The sequence below is a fragment of the Cololabis saira genome, chromosome 8, assembly GCF_033807715.1.
Source record: "Cololabis saira isolate AMF1-May2022 chromosome 8, fColSai1.1, whole genome shotgun sequence".
Taxonomy (NCBI): domain Eukaryota; kingdom Metazoa; phylum Chordata; class Actinopteri; order Beloniformes; family Belonidae; genus Cololabis; species Cololabis saira.
In genome coordinates this window covers 16,781,316-16,800,044 of record NC_084594.1, presented here as the reverse complement: position 1 = coordinate 16,800,044, position 18,729 = coordinate 16,781,316, and the positions used below count along the sequence as shown (strand labels likewise).

At 44.1% G+C, this 18,729-nt stretch overlaps 1 protein-coding gene across 2 annotated transcripts in view; it reads left to right on the top strand.

Moving 5' to 3' along the window:
* The window catches only part of lactbl1b (lactamase, beta-like 1b), a 69,213-nt gene that overhangs the window by 38,120 nt on the left and 12,364 nt on the right, over positions 1 to 18,729 (top strand). For both annotated transcript variants that reach the window (XM_061726939.1, XM_061726938.1), the window contains exon 2: positions 14,207 to 14,283. In XM_061726939.1, coding sequence (XP_061582923.1) covers positions 14,224 to 14,283 — 60 coding nt within the window. In that variant the 5' untranslated portion in view covers positions 14,207 to 14,223. The remainder of the gene's footprint in view (positions 1 to 14,206; positions 14,284 to 18,729) is intronic.

Below are 18,729 nucleotides of genomic sequence, written 5' to 3'. Positions count from 1 at the left end.
CCACCATGAATGTATACGACAGTGTTCAGTGGGCAGCATGAAAACAGGACCGGAGCTCCAACGGAAACAGCCTTTCTTGTATTAAATGCACAAAAATGCACAAATCAGTTATGTTGTTGTTTTTTAAATGCTTCCACCTTTGTTCGTTCACATTAGACCTCCATTATTATGTTCAAAATTTGATACGGGGAAGCAACATATTATTAATTTTGCTTTCAAGGGTCAAACTGAGTGTTGTGGAGGTTAACCATCACTTTGGTTGTTGGCCGTTAAAAAGAGAGCACAGCTGGATTTAGAGATTAGAATGGACATGGACTTGTTGGCATCACATAAATATTTCCTTTTACAAAATAGGCAACCTAAAATGAAAAAAAAAAACATTAAAATTGTACACGTTTGGAATCTTTGCAACAAAAAAGAAAAGAATAAAACCTTGTACTTGGCTTTTGAGCACCTTGTGGACAGACTACCTGTTCCAAAGAGTCACAGGAAATACTTTTTAAAAGACATGTTTAAAAAGTGTTTTTTAGTGCTGAATATCTATCAGAGTTTTAATTGGCCAAGACATGTAGGGCAAGCTACAATTACTTTTCTTGTCCTTATTGGGGAGGATTAAAGGTAAACATGCATAATCCAGTATGGTATAATGAGCGGACCTTATAGTCCTATTTGAGATCATTGTTTTTACCATGATCTCAAATTAAGCCTCCAGCACGGTGGCTTAGTGGTTAGCACTGTTGCCTCACAGCAAGATTCGATTCGGTTCGACTCCCTGGCCCAGCAGAGTCTTTCTGTGTGGAGTTTGCATGTTCTCCCCGTGCTTGCTTGGGTTTCCTCCGGGTACTCCGGTTTCCTCCCACAGTCCAAAAACATGCATGCTACAGTAGGTTAATTGATCATTCTAAATTGCCTGTGAGTGTGAGTGTGTCTGGTTGTCTGTTTATATGTGGCCCTGCGATGGACTGGCGACCTGTCCAGGGTGAAAATAGCTGGGATAGGCTCCAGCAGACCCGTGACCCTGCAAAGGATAAAGCGGGTATAGATAATGGATGGATGGATGGATGGTTTTTACCAGCCGCGAAACTTATAGATGCTGTTGCCTCAAGCTTGTGTGTCAGTTCCAGCTTCACGCTTGTCCTCTCTCCTCTAAGGCAGAGGACATTCTTCAGAGGACATCACTTTAATTGATTTCTTTCCTAAAGACAAACTAGAACTTTAACATGAAACATGTTGAGATCAGCTCTTTTTAACTATCCATGTCTCTCCTTCCTTTTTGTGGAGGCTTGTTTTGTATTTTTTTTTGTCCATACAGAGGAGACGTGCATAATGTGGTCATGTGCACATCCAGATTTTAAATGTCAACCAGTTAAATACTGTATAGCCGCACTAAATAATATCTATTGCTCCCTGCAAACTCAGTGACAATAGTGAGGCAACTTCCTGCAGATTCATTTTATATTATAAATAAGAGTGCATAATTGCAACAATTAGAAAACTTTTTGTGAACCAAAGATATTGCATTGATGACTTAATCACACAAAGAACAAAAAGCGCCGCTTAAGCAGGGTATTCAGAAACCAAAACACCAAAAATCAAAAGTTGACTAAAATCGATGAGCAGAGGAAATTGTTAAGACCTGACCGAAAGAATGCTGGGTGTGTTTTTTCTGAGACCCAATATTTCAGAAATTGCTTTCCAAAGCGCTCTTGATTCTCACTACTACACTACTACTGGCTGCTGTTACTCTCTCAGTGTACATTTACTGTCGTGTCTAGTGTATCATAGTGAAGTCCTGTGGGCGCCGTAAAGACACACAAAGCTCTATTCCCCTGCTCTGCGGGCTTGCTCTCTTCAGGGGTCACCACAACAAATCATCTACCTCCATCCAACCCTATCATCTGCATCCTCTTCTCTCACATCAACTAACTCCATGTCTTCTTTCACTTCCGCTGGTTTTTCCATTTTTGTAGACATCTTAAACAGTCCAGGAGTTATGGCAGGACTCTGCCAAATCCTGTGCTTGTCGATAAAGCAGAAGTAACCTCCCACAACGATTTCCTTCACCACTGTTTTAAAGAAGATATCTTCCAGAATCTGGAAGCGAGTTCGGAGTTGGGTTTTGCTGCATCTTCAGCCTAAAAAGGTCTAGCTAGCTTCTCATTGGCATTGATAGTAATCCTCGCTATTGAACATCCTGCACCTCCTGCATACCTGCTCCTCTACCTCTGATGCTTCAAACGGTGGACCCCATGTATTACTTGAGGGCTTGTGTTTCAGCCTTTGATGTCTTGGACATGTCTCAGACCACTCAACATATGGATACAGATATGCGATGACTCTGAATTATGGGATATGGGGTAACAGGAAACTTCATATTTACTTTTTTCTGAGGTCCTTTCCCCCTTTATAGCAGCTGCAGGCTACATTAAGTCAAACCTTTCAGTCAAACTTTACAAAGTTTGAAATTGTTTGCTGAAAGGTTGATAAGATCAGATAAGGTGCTGACTTTTCTAATAACTATGCATGAAGAGTGATCATTGATTCAAATTGAGGACTTTGCTGCAGTTTGTACACCCTCTTTTCACACTCATTTATCAACGCCTTCTTTCCGTCTTGAATGCTGTGATCGTTTTGAATAGCAAATGACCTTATTGCAATTTAATAGGTTCTGTTGATGTTTTTTTTTTTTGTTCTGCCTTTGAGAGGTCTCATGGAATGGAAATCTGTGGTTTTTAGGCTCGATCTGAGGAAATCAAATACACAATAACATACTTGTGTCAAGATGCGGGTCTGTTTTCAAGCCCTTAAAGAGCCGAGTCTCTCCTGGCTCTGCAGCCATCTCAGGCATATCTCCAGGAGGTCACTTTGGGTTAATAGGACCTGGCTCTGATCTAAATAGGGAGGGGGGGCAACAGGTTAGAGTAATATCAGCATACACCCTGACATAAAAGACTCATATGTATATTTTATATTGTTGGGGTTTCTTGAGGTTTATGTCCTGAGATATTGGGTTATGCATGGAAGACACACGGATGACGGCTCCTTCAAACAACCCAAAGCCCAGTAAAAATATCTGACCTGTGGTTGGATGAACCTTAAAGCAGCCTAGAAATGATAGTTTATCACCTGCCTGACACATCTCTTTTGAGCTTTATTTTGACTAATTTAGTTTTAGGTATAAAATTCAAATTACCTAAATATGGTTGGAGAAAAGACGTGCGGAAAAATATGGTCTCGAGTTGGACAACGGGATGCCGTTTTAATATATTTTCCAGCAGCTGTCACATGTACTTGTTCACTCGGGCAGATGTGGTTTCATACCTCTATGCAGGTATAAATAATATTAATGATCACTCGTTGTTCTGTGTAGGAGGAACAATCTTGAATGGCTCAATGTGTTGGTATAACAGACGTCAGGGGCATGTGCCTTTTCCACTTTGATGAAAGCTATGTACATTAGTCATCTGTTACTCTGCAGTGACTTTTCTGTTCAGTTTATTTCTTTGCAGTTTAGATAACTAATTTTCTCTGTAAGTGAGTTATTTTCTTTGAAGACGTGTGGGCAGGTTTGACGACAGATAATACAATTGAACTGTGAAAGTAGAAAAGAATGAAGTATGTATGGTAGCATGTTAGCTGTACTTTCATCAACGCTGCACTCTTTTATGCCCCTGGCTTCAGACCAGACATCCTGCCGGTCCAGAAGTCTAGCAGACACAATGTGAATTACAGATCCATGCTGATAAATCAGGACACATGTCCACAGACCCATATAAATTTAATGACTCACCTTGGGTCCACAGTGAGGCTGAATCATGCACTCTTTACACACACAGGAGAAAATGCATGATACACACTCATATCTATACACAGACTGGAAGAGTACAGTGACAGAGTTTGTTAGCAAACGTGAATCCGGACTAAAATTTACAGGCAAAAACGATGAGGTAACTGTAGAGTCAGCAATTTACTGATTCAAAGCGGTTGATCAAGACAAACAGGCCGATGCAGTGTTTGTTAATAGTGTGCATTAAAATTTCACATCGTTAAGAAGGCTTCAATAAAACTCCAGCAGGAAGGGAAAGATTATTATTAATTAGTGGAGAAGGGGTACGGTTAGATAAGCTTTGCGTCTCCTCCCTCCTTATCGAACTTGGCGTTGGCGTTATTGGCTTAATCTTTATGATTTTTATTACGATTTGTTCAAAATTAAGCATTCATTCATTAATTTATTCAATAAACTCTCTTTGCTATCTATACATTTGCCAGTCATTTCAGATGTCTTTGATTTGGCACCCATCTTTTAAAATTAGCCCCTTTGTGGTCTTTAAAGTTTACGGAGCCATTTTTGCATCAGTAATTCAGAACATTTTTGGAGTTTACCTTTTATGAAATGGCGACTTTAGTGTCTTATTTTTGTAGTGGGAAGCTTGAGTCCAGTCTCCCCAACAAACTTGTCAGAAGAGTCAAAATGAATTTAACTTAAAAAATGTATTTTCTAAATAAGCGTAAAGAAAGAATGGTACTTCTAATCTTGACCCTGCAATCAAAATTGTTGAAAACATTGAAGGAGACTGGCAGAGTTGACATCTACACTACAAAAAAATATTGCAAGACATCGGAGGACAAAGTCAACACGTTGACCACATTAACACTGCCGGCCACGGTGGCCAGTTACTATGGGTGTAACAAATAACCGATTTGGATTGGAAAGTTGATTGTAACTTAAACGATCCGAGTGTGTCAGTACACAGACCCCTCAATCGGTCTAAAGGTGGCACGAACCGGTCGATGGTCCGATTACAAAATGATGAATCGGTTCATTGCTGTGTTGCTTCCTGCCTGCTTCTGTCCGCCAAAGTAATAACGGCTTCAAACCCCCGGTTCACCCTCAAAGACTCGAGACTCTGTAGTGGAGGATGAGGGGCACCATAAAAATGTACACTATACCAAGTCGACAACATTTCACAGACAAGTGTGTGCCAGAGCTGTATAATGAAGTCAAGAGTGAAGCCATAGAACAGCGGTTCAACACAGAACCAGTTGCAACGATGCATGGACTACATGTGCAACTGACTCCTATGTGACAATCTCAACGCACCACATCTCTCCCGGCTGGGAGCTGAGGAGAATTCAATGAGTCACCCACTGGCAAAAACATACAGTAGCCTTTATTAAAAAATGGCATGCACTGACTTGGACATTGCTGATAAAAAACCAGCCCTGGTAACAGATAACCCCAGAAATATGATTGCAGCTGGAGTGGAGGCGGAGATGACACCCCTCCTCAGTTTCTTTGCTCACGTATTGAATCTGGCCTCCCATAAAGCCTATCAAATAAACTGTGCTGCAACGCTTCTGGGAAGAGCGGGGAAGGTGGTCGGCGTCTTGCACCGCCACACGAGCGCAGCTGAAAATCCTCTGCGAGAAACAACAGCAACTGACTTTGCCGTCCCACAAGCTCATTCAAGATGTGTTCACCCGGTGGAATAGCTCACATGACGTTTTTTTAGAGCAGCAGCCTGCAGTTTTTGCCACACTCATGTCAAGAGAGTTGAGAAAAGGAGATGAGTTGAAGACTCTTAATGAGAAAGACATCTTCAATGCTGAAGACATTGTTAGGTTGAAGGCGTCTGTCAACGCAGTTACAACTATCCTTTGTCAGGACGAGATGCCCACAGTGTCAATGATTGCCCCACTCAGAGCAAAAATGAAAAAGCACTTTGAGGCAGCAGATGAAGACGCGTTACTCATAACTGAAATGAAGAAGGCATTTCAAGAATACTTTCAGAAGTATTACACAGTTCCTCTACACTGCATCTGCTTTAAACCTGTTCCATTCCTGAGTGATGGTGATGCTGAGAGGGCCTTCAGCAGTATTTCATCTGAAGCGACTGCTCTACTTAACATGGTAAGCCAAACACACACACACACACACACACACACACACACACACACACACACACACACACACACACACACACACACACACACACACACACACACACTTTCAACAATTAAATAAAGATGAATTATTATAGTGCATTCAAACTGCTTTTGAATGTATTGCAGTCTTTATGCTGCTGCGCATTGTTTATCTTATATTGATAGAATGTTGTTGGAGATTTAACAAAATGACACCCTATTGATTTAATTAGGCTTTTCAACATCAATGGTGAAGGTTTTTCTTGTTAATAATCTTTTTTTTAACTTTGTTTTTCACTAGGAAACAGGGTCTGCAGACAGCCAGGAACACAGATTAGATGGATCCAGTGCAGAGCGACTCTGTTCTTCGAGATCCATGCAACAGCATAGTCGGTCCACAGATCCAGGATCAGTTAGAGGGGGTGTGTGCCTGTGTGTGTGTTTTCTTTTGTTTTGTCTTTTAAAATTCATAGTGAGTTGTAAGCACATTAAGATAAGGTGAAAAAAGCTCTGAGGACTTATGGCAAACAACCAGTAACATCAAGTAAATGCTTTGTTTTTCATATGACGAACCAAAAAGAGAAAGAATGCAGCGCTGGGTCAGGTGTTTGGAAGAACCTTTGAAAGGATGGCAGGTCAGGGAAGAACTGGTGAGATTCAGAAACAATAATCCTTTGCCCCTGACTGACAACCCACTACTGTCTCGGAAAGCTCACACAGACCTGCCATTGCTGTCGACTCTCGCCAAAGAATATCCCTGTACACCAGCTACCAGTGTGGCCTCAGAAAGAGTTTGGACTGCAGGAGATATCGTTTCTGCACAACGAAGTGTAGTCCGACATGATCATGCTGATCAACTGATTTTTCTCAAGAGGAACCTTGACAAGCACTCGTGAACCTTTTCACCATGGCATGGAGGGACCCATTAAGATTTATCATGGTAAAAGTACATAAGAGTGCACCAATCATACACAAATGGACAGAAGAGAAAAAAACTGAGAAAATGAATGTTACTGCTTTTTGTTATTTTCAATCTACCTGCACTTTAAAAGGTAAAATGTACTTGTACAGTCTCTACTGTGTCTCTGTACAGTCTAGCGTAAGACTTTACCAGGCAGATGGATGTTGAATTACAAAACAGCACTTTAAAACACACTGATACAGTATTCTGCTTACAGTTGGCCACTTTATGCCATGTGCTATTTGCACAAGGGTTGCCTTTTGAAATGTTATGTTCTACCTCATAAGCTCATTGTTCCTTGGGTTGAAGCTAAAGAAATTTCTCTGTTTAATTATTTGTTTGACTTTAATTTGTGCAAAAAAAACTCAAAGATGGTTTGTTTTCTTCATTGCCTGCATGGCTTTGTAACATTCTTACAGTTACAGTACACACTAATAAAAATGACAAAAATTTAAAATATACTTGTTCTGTAGTGTGATACACTGAATCGAATCGAACCAAATCGTTCCTTTATAAAATGTATCGTTCTTGAATCGTAAATTCATCATCGCTGAATTTACACTATATTGTGCATTTTACACTATACATTTTATATACATATATGTATGTATGTATTTATTTTTACATACATACATATATATATATATATATATATATATATATATATATATATATATATATATATATATATATATATATATATATACACAGTAGATATGTCCATTCACGTACTATGTTGTTGTCACGATTAGTTAAACTGGCGGACCCAAAAGCAGAACACAACAAAGTCAAAGTCCAAGGGTGTTTATTAAAAAAGGCAGGAAAAAAGCAATCCGGAGGGCAGCGGGATTCTAGTGTGCCGATGAGCAGGCTGAGGCTGAGTGGCAGGTAGGCAGGCAGGCAGGCAAGGCAAACGGCTGGCGGAGATTCTCTGAGGATGAGAAGGACAGGAATCAAAAATCACGAGAAGCATAAAATCTGCACTCACTAACTAAAGTTTCCAAAAATGCAAAACTAGGGAATATACTGGACAGGTAGACTAGAAGCGTTACCACACACTAGGGTTGTGAAACGATCTGGCATCGGCGCCGCAGGATCTCCAAACATTTGTAGACTGGGGATGATTAGCTGACGCCATGCAGGTGAGGAGACGAGGGAACTGGAACCAGGTGTGCCAAGCTGAGAGCTGGAGCCAAGCCTATATGCCCACAGAACACACACAAACAAATAGACAAGACACAGACACTGACAGACTGTGACAGGGCCCCCCCCCTCAAGGGACGCCTCCAGGCGGCCCACCAGGCTTGCCCGGGTGACTGCGGTGGAACGCAGAGACGAGGGGAGGGTCCAGGATGAAGCGCCGAGGCACCCAGCACCGCTCTTCAGGGCCGTACCCCTCCCAGTCCACCAAGTACTGCAAGCCCCTGCCACGACGCCGCACATCCAGCAGCCGCCGGACAGTATAGGCAGGGTGGTCATCAATGACACGGGGGGGCGGGGGGGGAACATCAGGCGGAGCCAGGGGACTGGATGACACAGGCTTCAACTGGGAGACATGGAAGGTGGGATGGACCCTCCAGCGAGGAGGCAACCTCAGCTTGACCACTGAAGGATTGATGATGGAAATGATTTCATATGGACCAACATACCGGGGCGAAAGCTTCTTGGAGTCCACCTTCAGGGGGAGGTCTTTGGAGGAAAGCCACACCCGCTGGCCTGGTTGGTACACAGGGGCTCTGGACCGGCGCCGGTCAGCGTATCGCCGATTTCGCTCCACAGAGCCGAGGATTGCCGAACGAGCATCTTTCCACACCTTGCGGCAGCGCCGCATATGAGCCTGGACAGAGGGAACGGAGATGTTGTCCTCCTCCGCTGGGAACAAAGGCGGTTGGTAACCCAGGGACCCCTCGAATGGCGACATTCCCGTGGCCGCACAGGACAGGGAGTTGTGGGCATACTCAACCCAGGCCAAGTGGGTGCTCCAGGAGGAAGGGTTCTTGGAGGCAACACAACGGAGCGCAGCTTCCAGGTCCTGGTTGGCTCGTTCCGTTTGTCCATTAGACTGGGGATGATAACCAGATGTTAAACTGACAGAAGCTCCAAGGGCTTGACAGAAAGCTTTCCAGACCTGTGACACGAAGTGCGGTCCTCTGTCCGAAACCAAGTCAGCCGGGATGCCGTGGAGACGGAACACGTGTTGCACCAGGAGGTCAGCTGTTTCCAATGCCGTAGGTAACTTGGGAAGAGCCACGAAATGTGCAGACTTAGAGAACCTGTCCACTATGGTAAGGATAACAGATTTTCCCTGGGACGGAGGGAGCCCGGTTACAAAGTCCAGAGCAATATGGGACCAAGGTCGACTGGGCACAGGCAGTGGACGAAGTAAGCCAGCAGGAGGTTGGTTGGAGGACTTTCCTCGGGCACACACCGAACAGGCAGACACAAAGGCACGAGTGTCGGCCTCCATAGCAGGCCACCAAAAATGGCGCTTTAGTAGGGACAGGGTACGGCCAACCCCTGGGTGGCAGGCAAACCGGGATGTGTGTGCCCAGGACAGGACTTGGGAGCGGACAGGGTCAGGCACAAAAAGGCAATCATCAGGGCCATTACCCGGGTCAGGGTGGTCTCGCTGGGCTCCTCGAACCAATGACTCAATGTCCCAAGTCACTGCAGCCACAATACAGGATGGGGGTATAATGGGCTCCGAACTGGGGCGGTCCTCAGGTGAATTGACGGGACAAGGCATCCGGCTTGACGTTGCGGGAGCCTGGGCGGTAGGTCAGCGTGAAGCGAAACCGGCCAAAGAACAGAGCCCACCGGGCCTGACGACAGTTAAGGCGTTTCGCAGACTGGATATAGGTCAGGTTCTTATGGTCTGTCCAAATGATGAAAGGGTGTTCAGCTCCCTCAAGCCAGTGCCTCCATTCTTCTAGCGCAAGTTTAACAGCAAGTAGCTCCCGATTTCCCACGTCGTAATTGCGTTCGGCGGGCTCGAGACGACAGGAAAAGAACGCACATGGGTGGAGCTTCTGGTCTTTGGCAGATCTTTGAGAAAGGACGGCCCCCACCCCTGACTCAGAGGCATCAACCTCGACGATAAACTGGCGTGAGGGGTCAGGGTGGATGAGGACAGGAGCTGTGGTAAACCGTGTTTTTAGGTCTTTGAAGGCTGCCTCAGCCTCGGTGGTCCAGGTGAAAGGGTTGGCCGGGGAGGTGAGCCTGGTGAGGGGTTCGGCTACACGACTATAGTCCCTGATGAAACGTCTATAGAAATTTGCAAACCCAAGGAAACTCTGGAGACGCTTGACCGAGGTTGGTTGAGGCCAGTCAACGACTGCACGCACCTTTTCAGGGTCTGCCTTCACCTGGCCACTCTCCACGATGAATCTCAGGAATCTAGTAGATGGAACATGGAATTCACATTTCTCCGCCTTTATGTAGAGCTTGTTCTCTAGAAGACGCTGGAGCACCTCTCGGACATGACCCACGTGTTCCTTTAGGTTCCGGGAGAAAATCAGGATGTCGTCCAAGTACACAACGACTGTTCGGTTAAGCAGGTCACGGAGAACGTCGTTGACCAAGGCTTGAAACATAGCTGGGGCATTAGTTAAGCCAAAAGGCATGACAAAGTACTCGAAGTGGCCGAGTGGTGTTTTAAATGCCGTCTTCCATTCGTCTCCAGCTCGGACTCTAATTAAGTGGTAAGCATTTCGGAGATCCAATTTGGAGAAAATGGTGGCGCCTTGTAGGGGCTCGAAGGCAGAGGCAAGTAGAGGTAAAGGGTATTTGTTTTGGACGGTGATGTTATTGAGACCTCTGTAGTCAATACAGGGACGTAAAGAGCCATCTTTCTTGCTCACAAAGAAAAAGCCTGCGCCCACTGGGGAGGATGAGGGTCGAATGATGCCGGCAGCCAATGAGTCATGGATATACTTCTCCATAGCCTCCCTCTCTGGACGAGACAGGTTGTATAACCGGCTGGATGGCAGGGGAGCTCCAGAAAGAAGGTTGATAGCACAGTCATAGGGGCGGTGCGGAGGGAGAGACAAGGCACGTTGCTTACTGAAGGCTTCACTTAAGTCATGGTATGCTGGAGGTACATTGGAAAGGTCTGGTGGCTCGGAGATAATAGGGGAAATGGTACCCTCATTAGGAGAGCGAGCGGACCGCAGACAGGTGGAATGGCAGTGGGGACTCCAGCTCACGACTTTACCCGCGGCCCAGTCAATAAGAGGATTGTGCAAAACCAGCCAGGGCTGACCAAGGACTATGGGAGCGTGTGGGGACGAGATTATGTGGAACTGGATCTGTTCGTGATGATTGCCTGACACCAGGAGGTGCACAGGTTCGGATCGGTGAGTAACTTGAGCGAGGAGGCGACCAGTCAGAGCATTGGCCCTCAGAGGTGAAGGAAGCGGCTCGATGGTTAAGCCCATTTGAGAGGCAACACCCGCATCCAGGAAGTTTTCATCTGCACCAGAATCCACCAGAGCAAACAGGGACAAGGATTGAGATTGCCAACGAAGAGTAGCTGAGAACTGCATTCTGCACAAGGGTTTGGGGGAAGAGACAGCCTGGCTCACCAGAACCCCCACTGTAACTGGGGAGCCTAATCTTTTGGCCGCACGGGACAGGTAGCAAGGAAATGGCCAGGATTGCCACAGTAAAGGCACACCCCTGCGCGCCTCCGGCGAGTGTGCTCTTCTGGTGTAAGGCGGGCTCGGCCCACCTGCATGGGCTCCGCATCAGGAGGACTAGGGGTCAAGGCTTGGGACACGGGAGGTCTGACCTCAGCTGGTGGGTCTCTGCTACTGGGAAAAAACCTAGGAAGAATAGGCTCGGCTTGCCACTGGGACATTTGGTCAGAGATGTTGATGGCCGTTGTAATGGCATCATCTAGAGAGAGCTGCCCATGTCTAAGCGCAATTTCCCTCCCAATGGCACGGCTGAGCCCATTTTGAAAAGCTGTGAGTAGGGCTTGGTCGTTCCACCCCGACTCCACAGCAAGGGACCGGAATTCAGATGCAAACTCTCTTACTGAGCGCCTGCCCTGGCGAAGTCTCAGAAGCTGTTGAGCTGCCTGCTGTCCTCGTATGGGGTGGTCATAGACTCGCTTGAGTTCAGTGACAAGGGCAGAAAAGGATTGGACTGCAGGAGAACGCTGCTCACGGAGGGCATTGAAATAACAGAGGAGGACCCTCCAGCAGATTAGCAGTATAGGCTATCTTAGCTTCCTCACGACCATAGCGAGACGGTTGAGCTTCAAAGCTCAGCTGAACTTGGGTTAAAAAGTCCCGACAAGTGTTAGGATTGCCAGAGTACTTAGCTGGTGGGGGGATGTGTGGCTCTGCATGAGGAACAGCAGCAGCAGCTGGAGCAGCAGGTCCAGGTGGAGGTGCCTCAGGAGGTGGAGCTTGAGCCTGCGAAGCAATGGTGAGAGCAGTAAGCTGGTTGGAGATCACAGTCATCTGATCAACAAGTCTTTGAAGCAGTGAATCATGGTTGCCTAAAAGCTGTCCCTGATTAGCAACGGCCTCCTTCACCCTACCAAGTTCCGCTGGGTCCATATTAGGCCAGATCGTTCTGTCACGATTAGTTAAACTGGCGGACCCAAAAGCAGAACACAACAAAGTCAAAGTCCAAGGGTGTTTATTAAAAAAGGCAGGAAAAAAGCAATCCGGAGGGCAGCGGGATTCTAGTGTGCCGATGAGCAGGCTGAGGCTGAGTGGCAGGTAGGCAGGCAGGCAGGCAAGGCAAACGGCTGGCGGAGATTCTCTGAGGATGAGAAGGACAGGAATCAAAAATCACGAGAAGCATAAAATCTGCACTCACTAACTAAAGTTTCCAAAAATGCAAAACTAGGGAATATACTGGACAGGTAGACTAGAAGCGTTACCACACACTAGGGTTGTGAAACGATCTGGCATCGGCGCCGCAGGATCTCCAAACATTTGTAGACTGGGGATGATTAGCTGACGCCATGCAGGTGAGGAGACGAGGGAACTGGAACCAGGTGTGCCAAGCTGAGAGCTGGAGCCAAGCCTATATGCCCACAGAACACACACAAACAAATAGACAAGACACAGACACTGACAGACTGTGACAGTTGTCAGTTGATTCAGTAAAAGTGAATCTCATTATTCAGAACTTGATTTCCAGTTTGCTGCTTTTTGAAGCATTCTTGGAGTCAGTAAAAGATTAAAATACACAGCTTCATATTTTTCATTTAGCACTGAACACCGATCCTTTAGGATACTTTATGTGTTGAAAATGTACTTCACCATCCAAGTTTTGATATTTTCCTGTGACCAAACCACCGTTTTCTTACACTTTTTTTTGTCTCAGTAGGCAGGATTTCATATTTAGCTCCTTCTCTCTCTCTCTCTCTCTCTCTCTCTCTCTCTCTCTCTCTCTCTCGCTCTCGCTCTCGCTCTCTTGCTCTCACTCTCTCAACAGTCAGTCTTAGCAGGAATCCAAATCCAAGCACAGTAATACAAAAGGCTACTGCAAAGATGCGCTCTGCTGGAGCATGAACCCCCAACTCACCTTTAATTTAAACCCTTCTTTTCTTGGGTTTTGCTAATGGCAAAATGGTCTTTCCCTCTGACTGATGTCCTGTTCAAAGCCATCAATAAGAAACTGCTTTTTGATCTCTTTCTGACCTTCCCACTGGGTTCTTCTGCTGCAAAAAGGTCATCTCACTATGAAAGGTTAAGCGAACCTGCAGCAGGTCTTGGTTTCTTTCTTCCACCATCTTGGAGACCCTCCACGTTGGCTGTTAAACACTGCACCATATGGTTTCTGTTTTGCTGCTGTGTTGGTGTTTGTGTAAGGGTTTCTGAAAGGTTTAGCCCCTCCACACTAAAATATGTGTTTATGTATCTTATGAGCATATAAAGAGAGAGACAGTGTCACTACAACTGATAGTATGAACAGTACCTCCATTGATGTGTTTCCTTTTTGTCTTGCAATGTTTTTAGTCCCCTTCTTGTCATTTTCAATGTTTTCCTTAACCAGAAGGGGACTCACTGAAATCAAAAAATCTTGTTTGTAAGAGTGCACTGATCCCAAAGGGCAGCAGCAGCACAGTTGGACCAAAGAAAAGAAGATAAAATGGTAAAAAGCATCAATCAAGTATAAACGATTCCCTCTTGGTCACGTTCAGTCATTTATACTGGACAGTGAGAGAAGATAAAGATACTCCAGCTCCCCTCGCACTCTGTGTGCAGAGATAAACAACACAGAAGATGCAGCCTATCTAGTCTTTCTCTGCTAATTATATTCACTGAGGCCATAATGGTTTGTTTTTGCTTGTCACAGCTGGAGCAGGGAAAATCATGGGGAAGACACAGAGCAAAGTTCTCCTGGAAGCCTCAGTGGACGGAGTTCAGCCGCAGGTAAAAGCAGCCACCTAACACAGATTGCACACACAGATACATGCCCTCGCTCACACAAACACATGCGAGGGTTGAGTGGTAAATGCACAGCAAAACCTCTGCTGATTAATGTGTGCTGCTGGTAAAATGGGCCAGCTGCTGTGCTTTCCCGTCAAAGATTATACAACTGGGATCAGGATCAACTGCAGCTTGCTTTCACACTTAATTTTTCCACAACACGACATGCATTCATTTCTTTTTTTTTCATCCCCTCTTCGTCCTATTCAGGGACGCAGGAGTGCTGGAGCCTCTCTCCTATGACATGGAGCGAGAGGGGGCGTACACCCTATACATGTGGCAAGCCATTCACGCTGTCACTTATGACCAATTTAGAATCACCAATTAACCTAACATTTATTTAAAAAGGAAAATCTGGCAAAGGGGAGACGACACAAACCCTATCACTTGCTGTGAGGTAACAGTGCTAAGCCCCACTCCAGTGTGTCAACCACATCAGAGCATCATACAGTAATAATTAGGATACACTAGTGAACTAGAATAAGAGCACAATCGGCACTCGTTAAACCCAACGATCATCAGAAACTGATGATACAACTGAGAGATTTAGTAGTTTGTTCTTCTTCAATGCATGGAATAAGTCTGGTTCCTCTGGATTTGACTTTAACCTCCAGGGGGCAGTGTGAACAAATACAGAGGGTAGCAGGATATCTTAGCACAGTAAGAAGGTTCCTGGTTCGACTCCCAGAGTATTTCTTGGTGGAGTTTGCATGTTCTCCTCGAGCTTGCGTGGGTTTTCTCACTCCAGCTTCCTTTCCACAATCCAAAAACATGGATGTAGGTTAATTGGCGATACTAAATTGTCCATAGTTGTGGGTAGTTGTGTGCGTGTGTGTGTGTGTGTGTGTGTGAAAAAGTTTTTTTAGCATATAAACTCAGGGACACAAAAATGAATCTTTCAAACAAATACTGATTGGAGTGATTAAATTAAATGGTTGTGCAACAAAAATTAAGACGAGTGTATCAACTAATTTGTCCAGGCCGGTTTCATTAGCTGTTTTTTTCTTTAATGATTCTGTTGAACTATAATTCAAAAGCAATGTCTTGTTTTCACTTGTTAGTGTTCAGTAAATGTTCTTTTAGTACTTTTATCAGTTTCTAGTTATTTCTTTTTTTTGTTTTTTGTTTTTTTGTCTGCATATATATTAATGGTTAGTAGGCTACCATGTTGAAGAACCTAAAGCATACACATATATATATATATATATATATATATATATATATATATATATATATATATATATATATATATATATATATATGCATTTTTGATATAAAATGTATATGATATATTTTTAAATATATCACATCTAACGAGCACACGAGCCCTGGAAATCTGCAAGAGAAAAAAACAGACACGAGAACAGGCAGAGACACAAGCAGCAACTATCCAGATACCCGGGACCCAATCTTTCTTCAATACAATGATGCCAACCAATGTGTCCAGGTGTACAGTACACATGTAAATGTTCTTTAGAAATAAAGTAAGGTAGTTTATTTCAAATTTAGGATGAAAAAAACCCTTAGAAGATGGAGATATAAAACCTATAACATAATACACTGATTAGTTTTAAAAAGTGGCAAAAATACATAAAACAAATTAAAGGACAGAATAAAAGTAAACCCTTTGTGAAATTCAATTACAACTTTAATGCCTGACATGAAATAAAAGCAAAAACTTTTTTTTAATTTGAAGTGTTCATTATATATAGAAATCAAAAACATTTCCAATTTTGTATTTAAAATTTTTTTATTTAATTTTTAATTAGTTTTTCATTCATTTATTTAATTTAATAGATTTTCTATTTATTTAGAAAAAAAATATATATATATGGAATTTAATTATTAAATTATTATTAAATTTAATTATTTATTTATTTATTTATTTATTTATTTATTTATTTATTTATTTATTTACGCAACTATAAATTGGTAGCTGGGGATAACCCTTCATTTTCTTACAGAAGTGCATGGGAAGCCCACATGGCATTAGACACAGTGCTTTGTGAACATAGTTGTAGTTTTTCACCAGCTAAGTCACTCATGGACAGCTGTTGGTGGTGAGGCTCACATGTGACCTGCTTCGTGTGACCTCTTCTAACTGCAGAGCGTGTTTGCTCCAGTCAACCCGTCAGCTCTGTGTTGTGGCATGGGGCTTGTTTGTGCCAGGGCTTGTTGCCTTGAACATGTTTTTTATGAGCTGCCAGTGTTAAAAATATGCTGGATTATATTAAAAATGCATACATAAAGGACACAGCACTACACAGCCCCCTGTCTTCTAAGCAGCTGTCTAAGCAGGATTTAAACCACGTACTGATGGCTCCTGAGAGCCCGACCCACTTTTCCAGTCTATGTCAAAGTAATTCATGATCCACGTTATCAAATGCTGCAGTAAGATCTAACAACACCAGAGGTGTTAGAGCGCTGGAGCAGCTTCAGTGCTGTGATGTGAGCAGAAATCAAACCAAATACGATGTGTGCCGAAACCTAACGAGGCAGTGACAGAAACTGTAAAAAAGAATAAAATAAAATATGCCAAAACCACTTAAAATTGTAGACTTTAAACTTCCCACTGTTGCATCAAAGGGTTTAATGCATGGTAGGTGGATATCTCCACCACTTCCCCTAAAAGCATTACTTAGTCCTTTTCTTATTGTCCTTCAAACTTTATCTGCCCACAACAACAAACATGATGTTATTGGTGTAATGCAAGCTTTCAGTTTCAACACATTATGTAATGCGCTGTCAACGATGGTATGCTACATTTTACACATTTATGATCTGTGTAATGAAATATAAATCATGTTTACATTTTGGAGTTGCACAGGAAAACAGCTTTAATGGAAACTGCTAAAATCCTAAAAAATATTCTGAATTATGCTAATAAAGTTTACTTAGACCCCGTCCACACGTAGCCGGGTATTTTTAAAACCAAATATTTCCCCCCCCTCCGTTTATAAAATAATTTGTATCCACATTACATCGTTTTAAAAAAAAAAACCTTCCACACATAACCGAAGATCTGCGTTTTCGACCACATTCATAAGCATTCCAAACCTGTATATCATCTGCGGCTCCTGGGGAAGCTGCATCTCTGCGGCGCAGCTTCCCCGGCAGGCGCGTCTCCTTCTCGGTTAACGAGCCCGAGTCCCCCCGTGTCCCGCCACGGAGCTGCCGCGTTATCGACGCAGCCCTACGCCGTAGCCTACGCCGTAGGCTACGGCGTACGCTCTGCGTTGGTGTAACGCAGTAAACGGTGGTCAAGAGCAGAGACCATTTATTTAATAAATAGCTTGGAGAACAGATGCTGGATAATCTGTAGTTCTGTAGTAAACAAAGGTCGCACGTCAGAGCAGATTTGTTGTTGTTTTCAAAGTTTTCAAAAATCTTCACTTTGCCCGGAGTTTTTTTAAACACTTGTTTATTTGCGTTTTCATTTGGATGACAGGTCCAAACGTAGGAAAATATCTTTGGTTTAGCAGATACCTGGCTACGTGTGGACGGGGTCTTAGACATGTTACGGTAGAAATAATAATTAACGCAGTTGCATTTGTGTCGTTGTGGCAGGGTGGAGGAGCAGCCACTGTGCCCAATCAGCCTCTCCACCCTGCCTGCCTTCATAAAGAGCAGCTGCACACCAGCAAGGGCTCTGCTGGGAGAGGTCCCTGCTAGAGGTTCTGCTGGTGCACGAGTGTCTGGGTGGAAGAATAAAAGAGTTGCTGCACTAAACCCTGTGTCCTCTGTCCTGTCTGGTGACCCCCGTAGCACTAGCCTTGCTACAGTCGTCATTTTTGTGTCTTTAAGCATACAATAAATTATTGATGCTCAGAATTTACCTGTTAAATCCATCCGTCCATCTTCTATACCTGCTTGACCTGTACAGGGTCACGGGTTCTGCTGGAGTTCTGCTGGAGCGCGCTGCAGGTAAAACGCAGGGGTGCGCTGAGGACAGGTTGCCGGTCTACAGTAGACAAACAACCACACAGGCTCACAGATACAGGCAATGTATAATCATAAATCTACCCTGTGCATGTTTTTGGACTCTGGGAGGAAGCCAGACTACCCACACAAGCGTGGGGAGAATATGGAAACACCACACAGGAAGACTCCCGCTGGGCCCGGGAGTCAAACCAGGAACCTTCTCGCCATGAGCCAACAGCGTTCACCACTAAGCCACCACGCTACCATGCCTGTTAAGCGCTGTTACAGTAGTCTAAGCACTTACAGCTGCAACCCCATGAAGAAAATAATAAAGAAAAAAGGGAAATATACCTTCCAAAGTCATTATCTGAATTCACAATTAGTCTCCCAAATGATATAATACAGTTGGTCGAAATTAGCTTCACCCCAATGATTACACACTAAAGATTATCTTCTGGCAAACGGGCT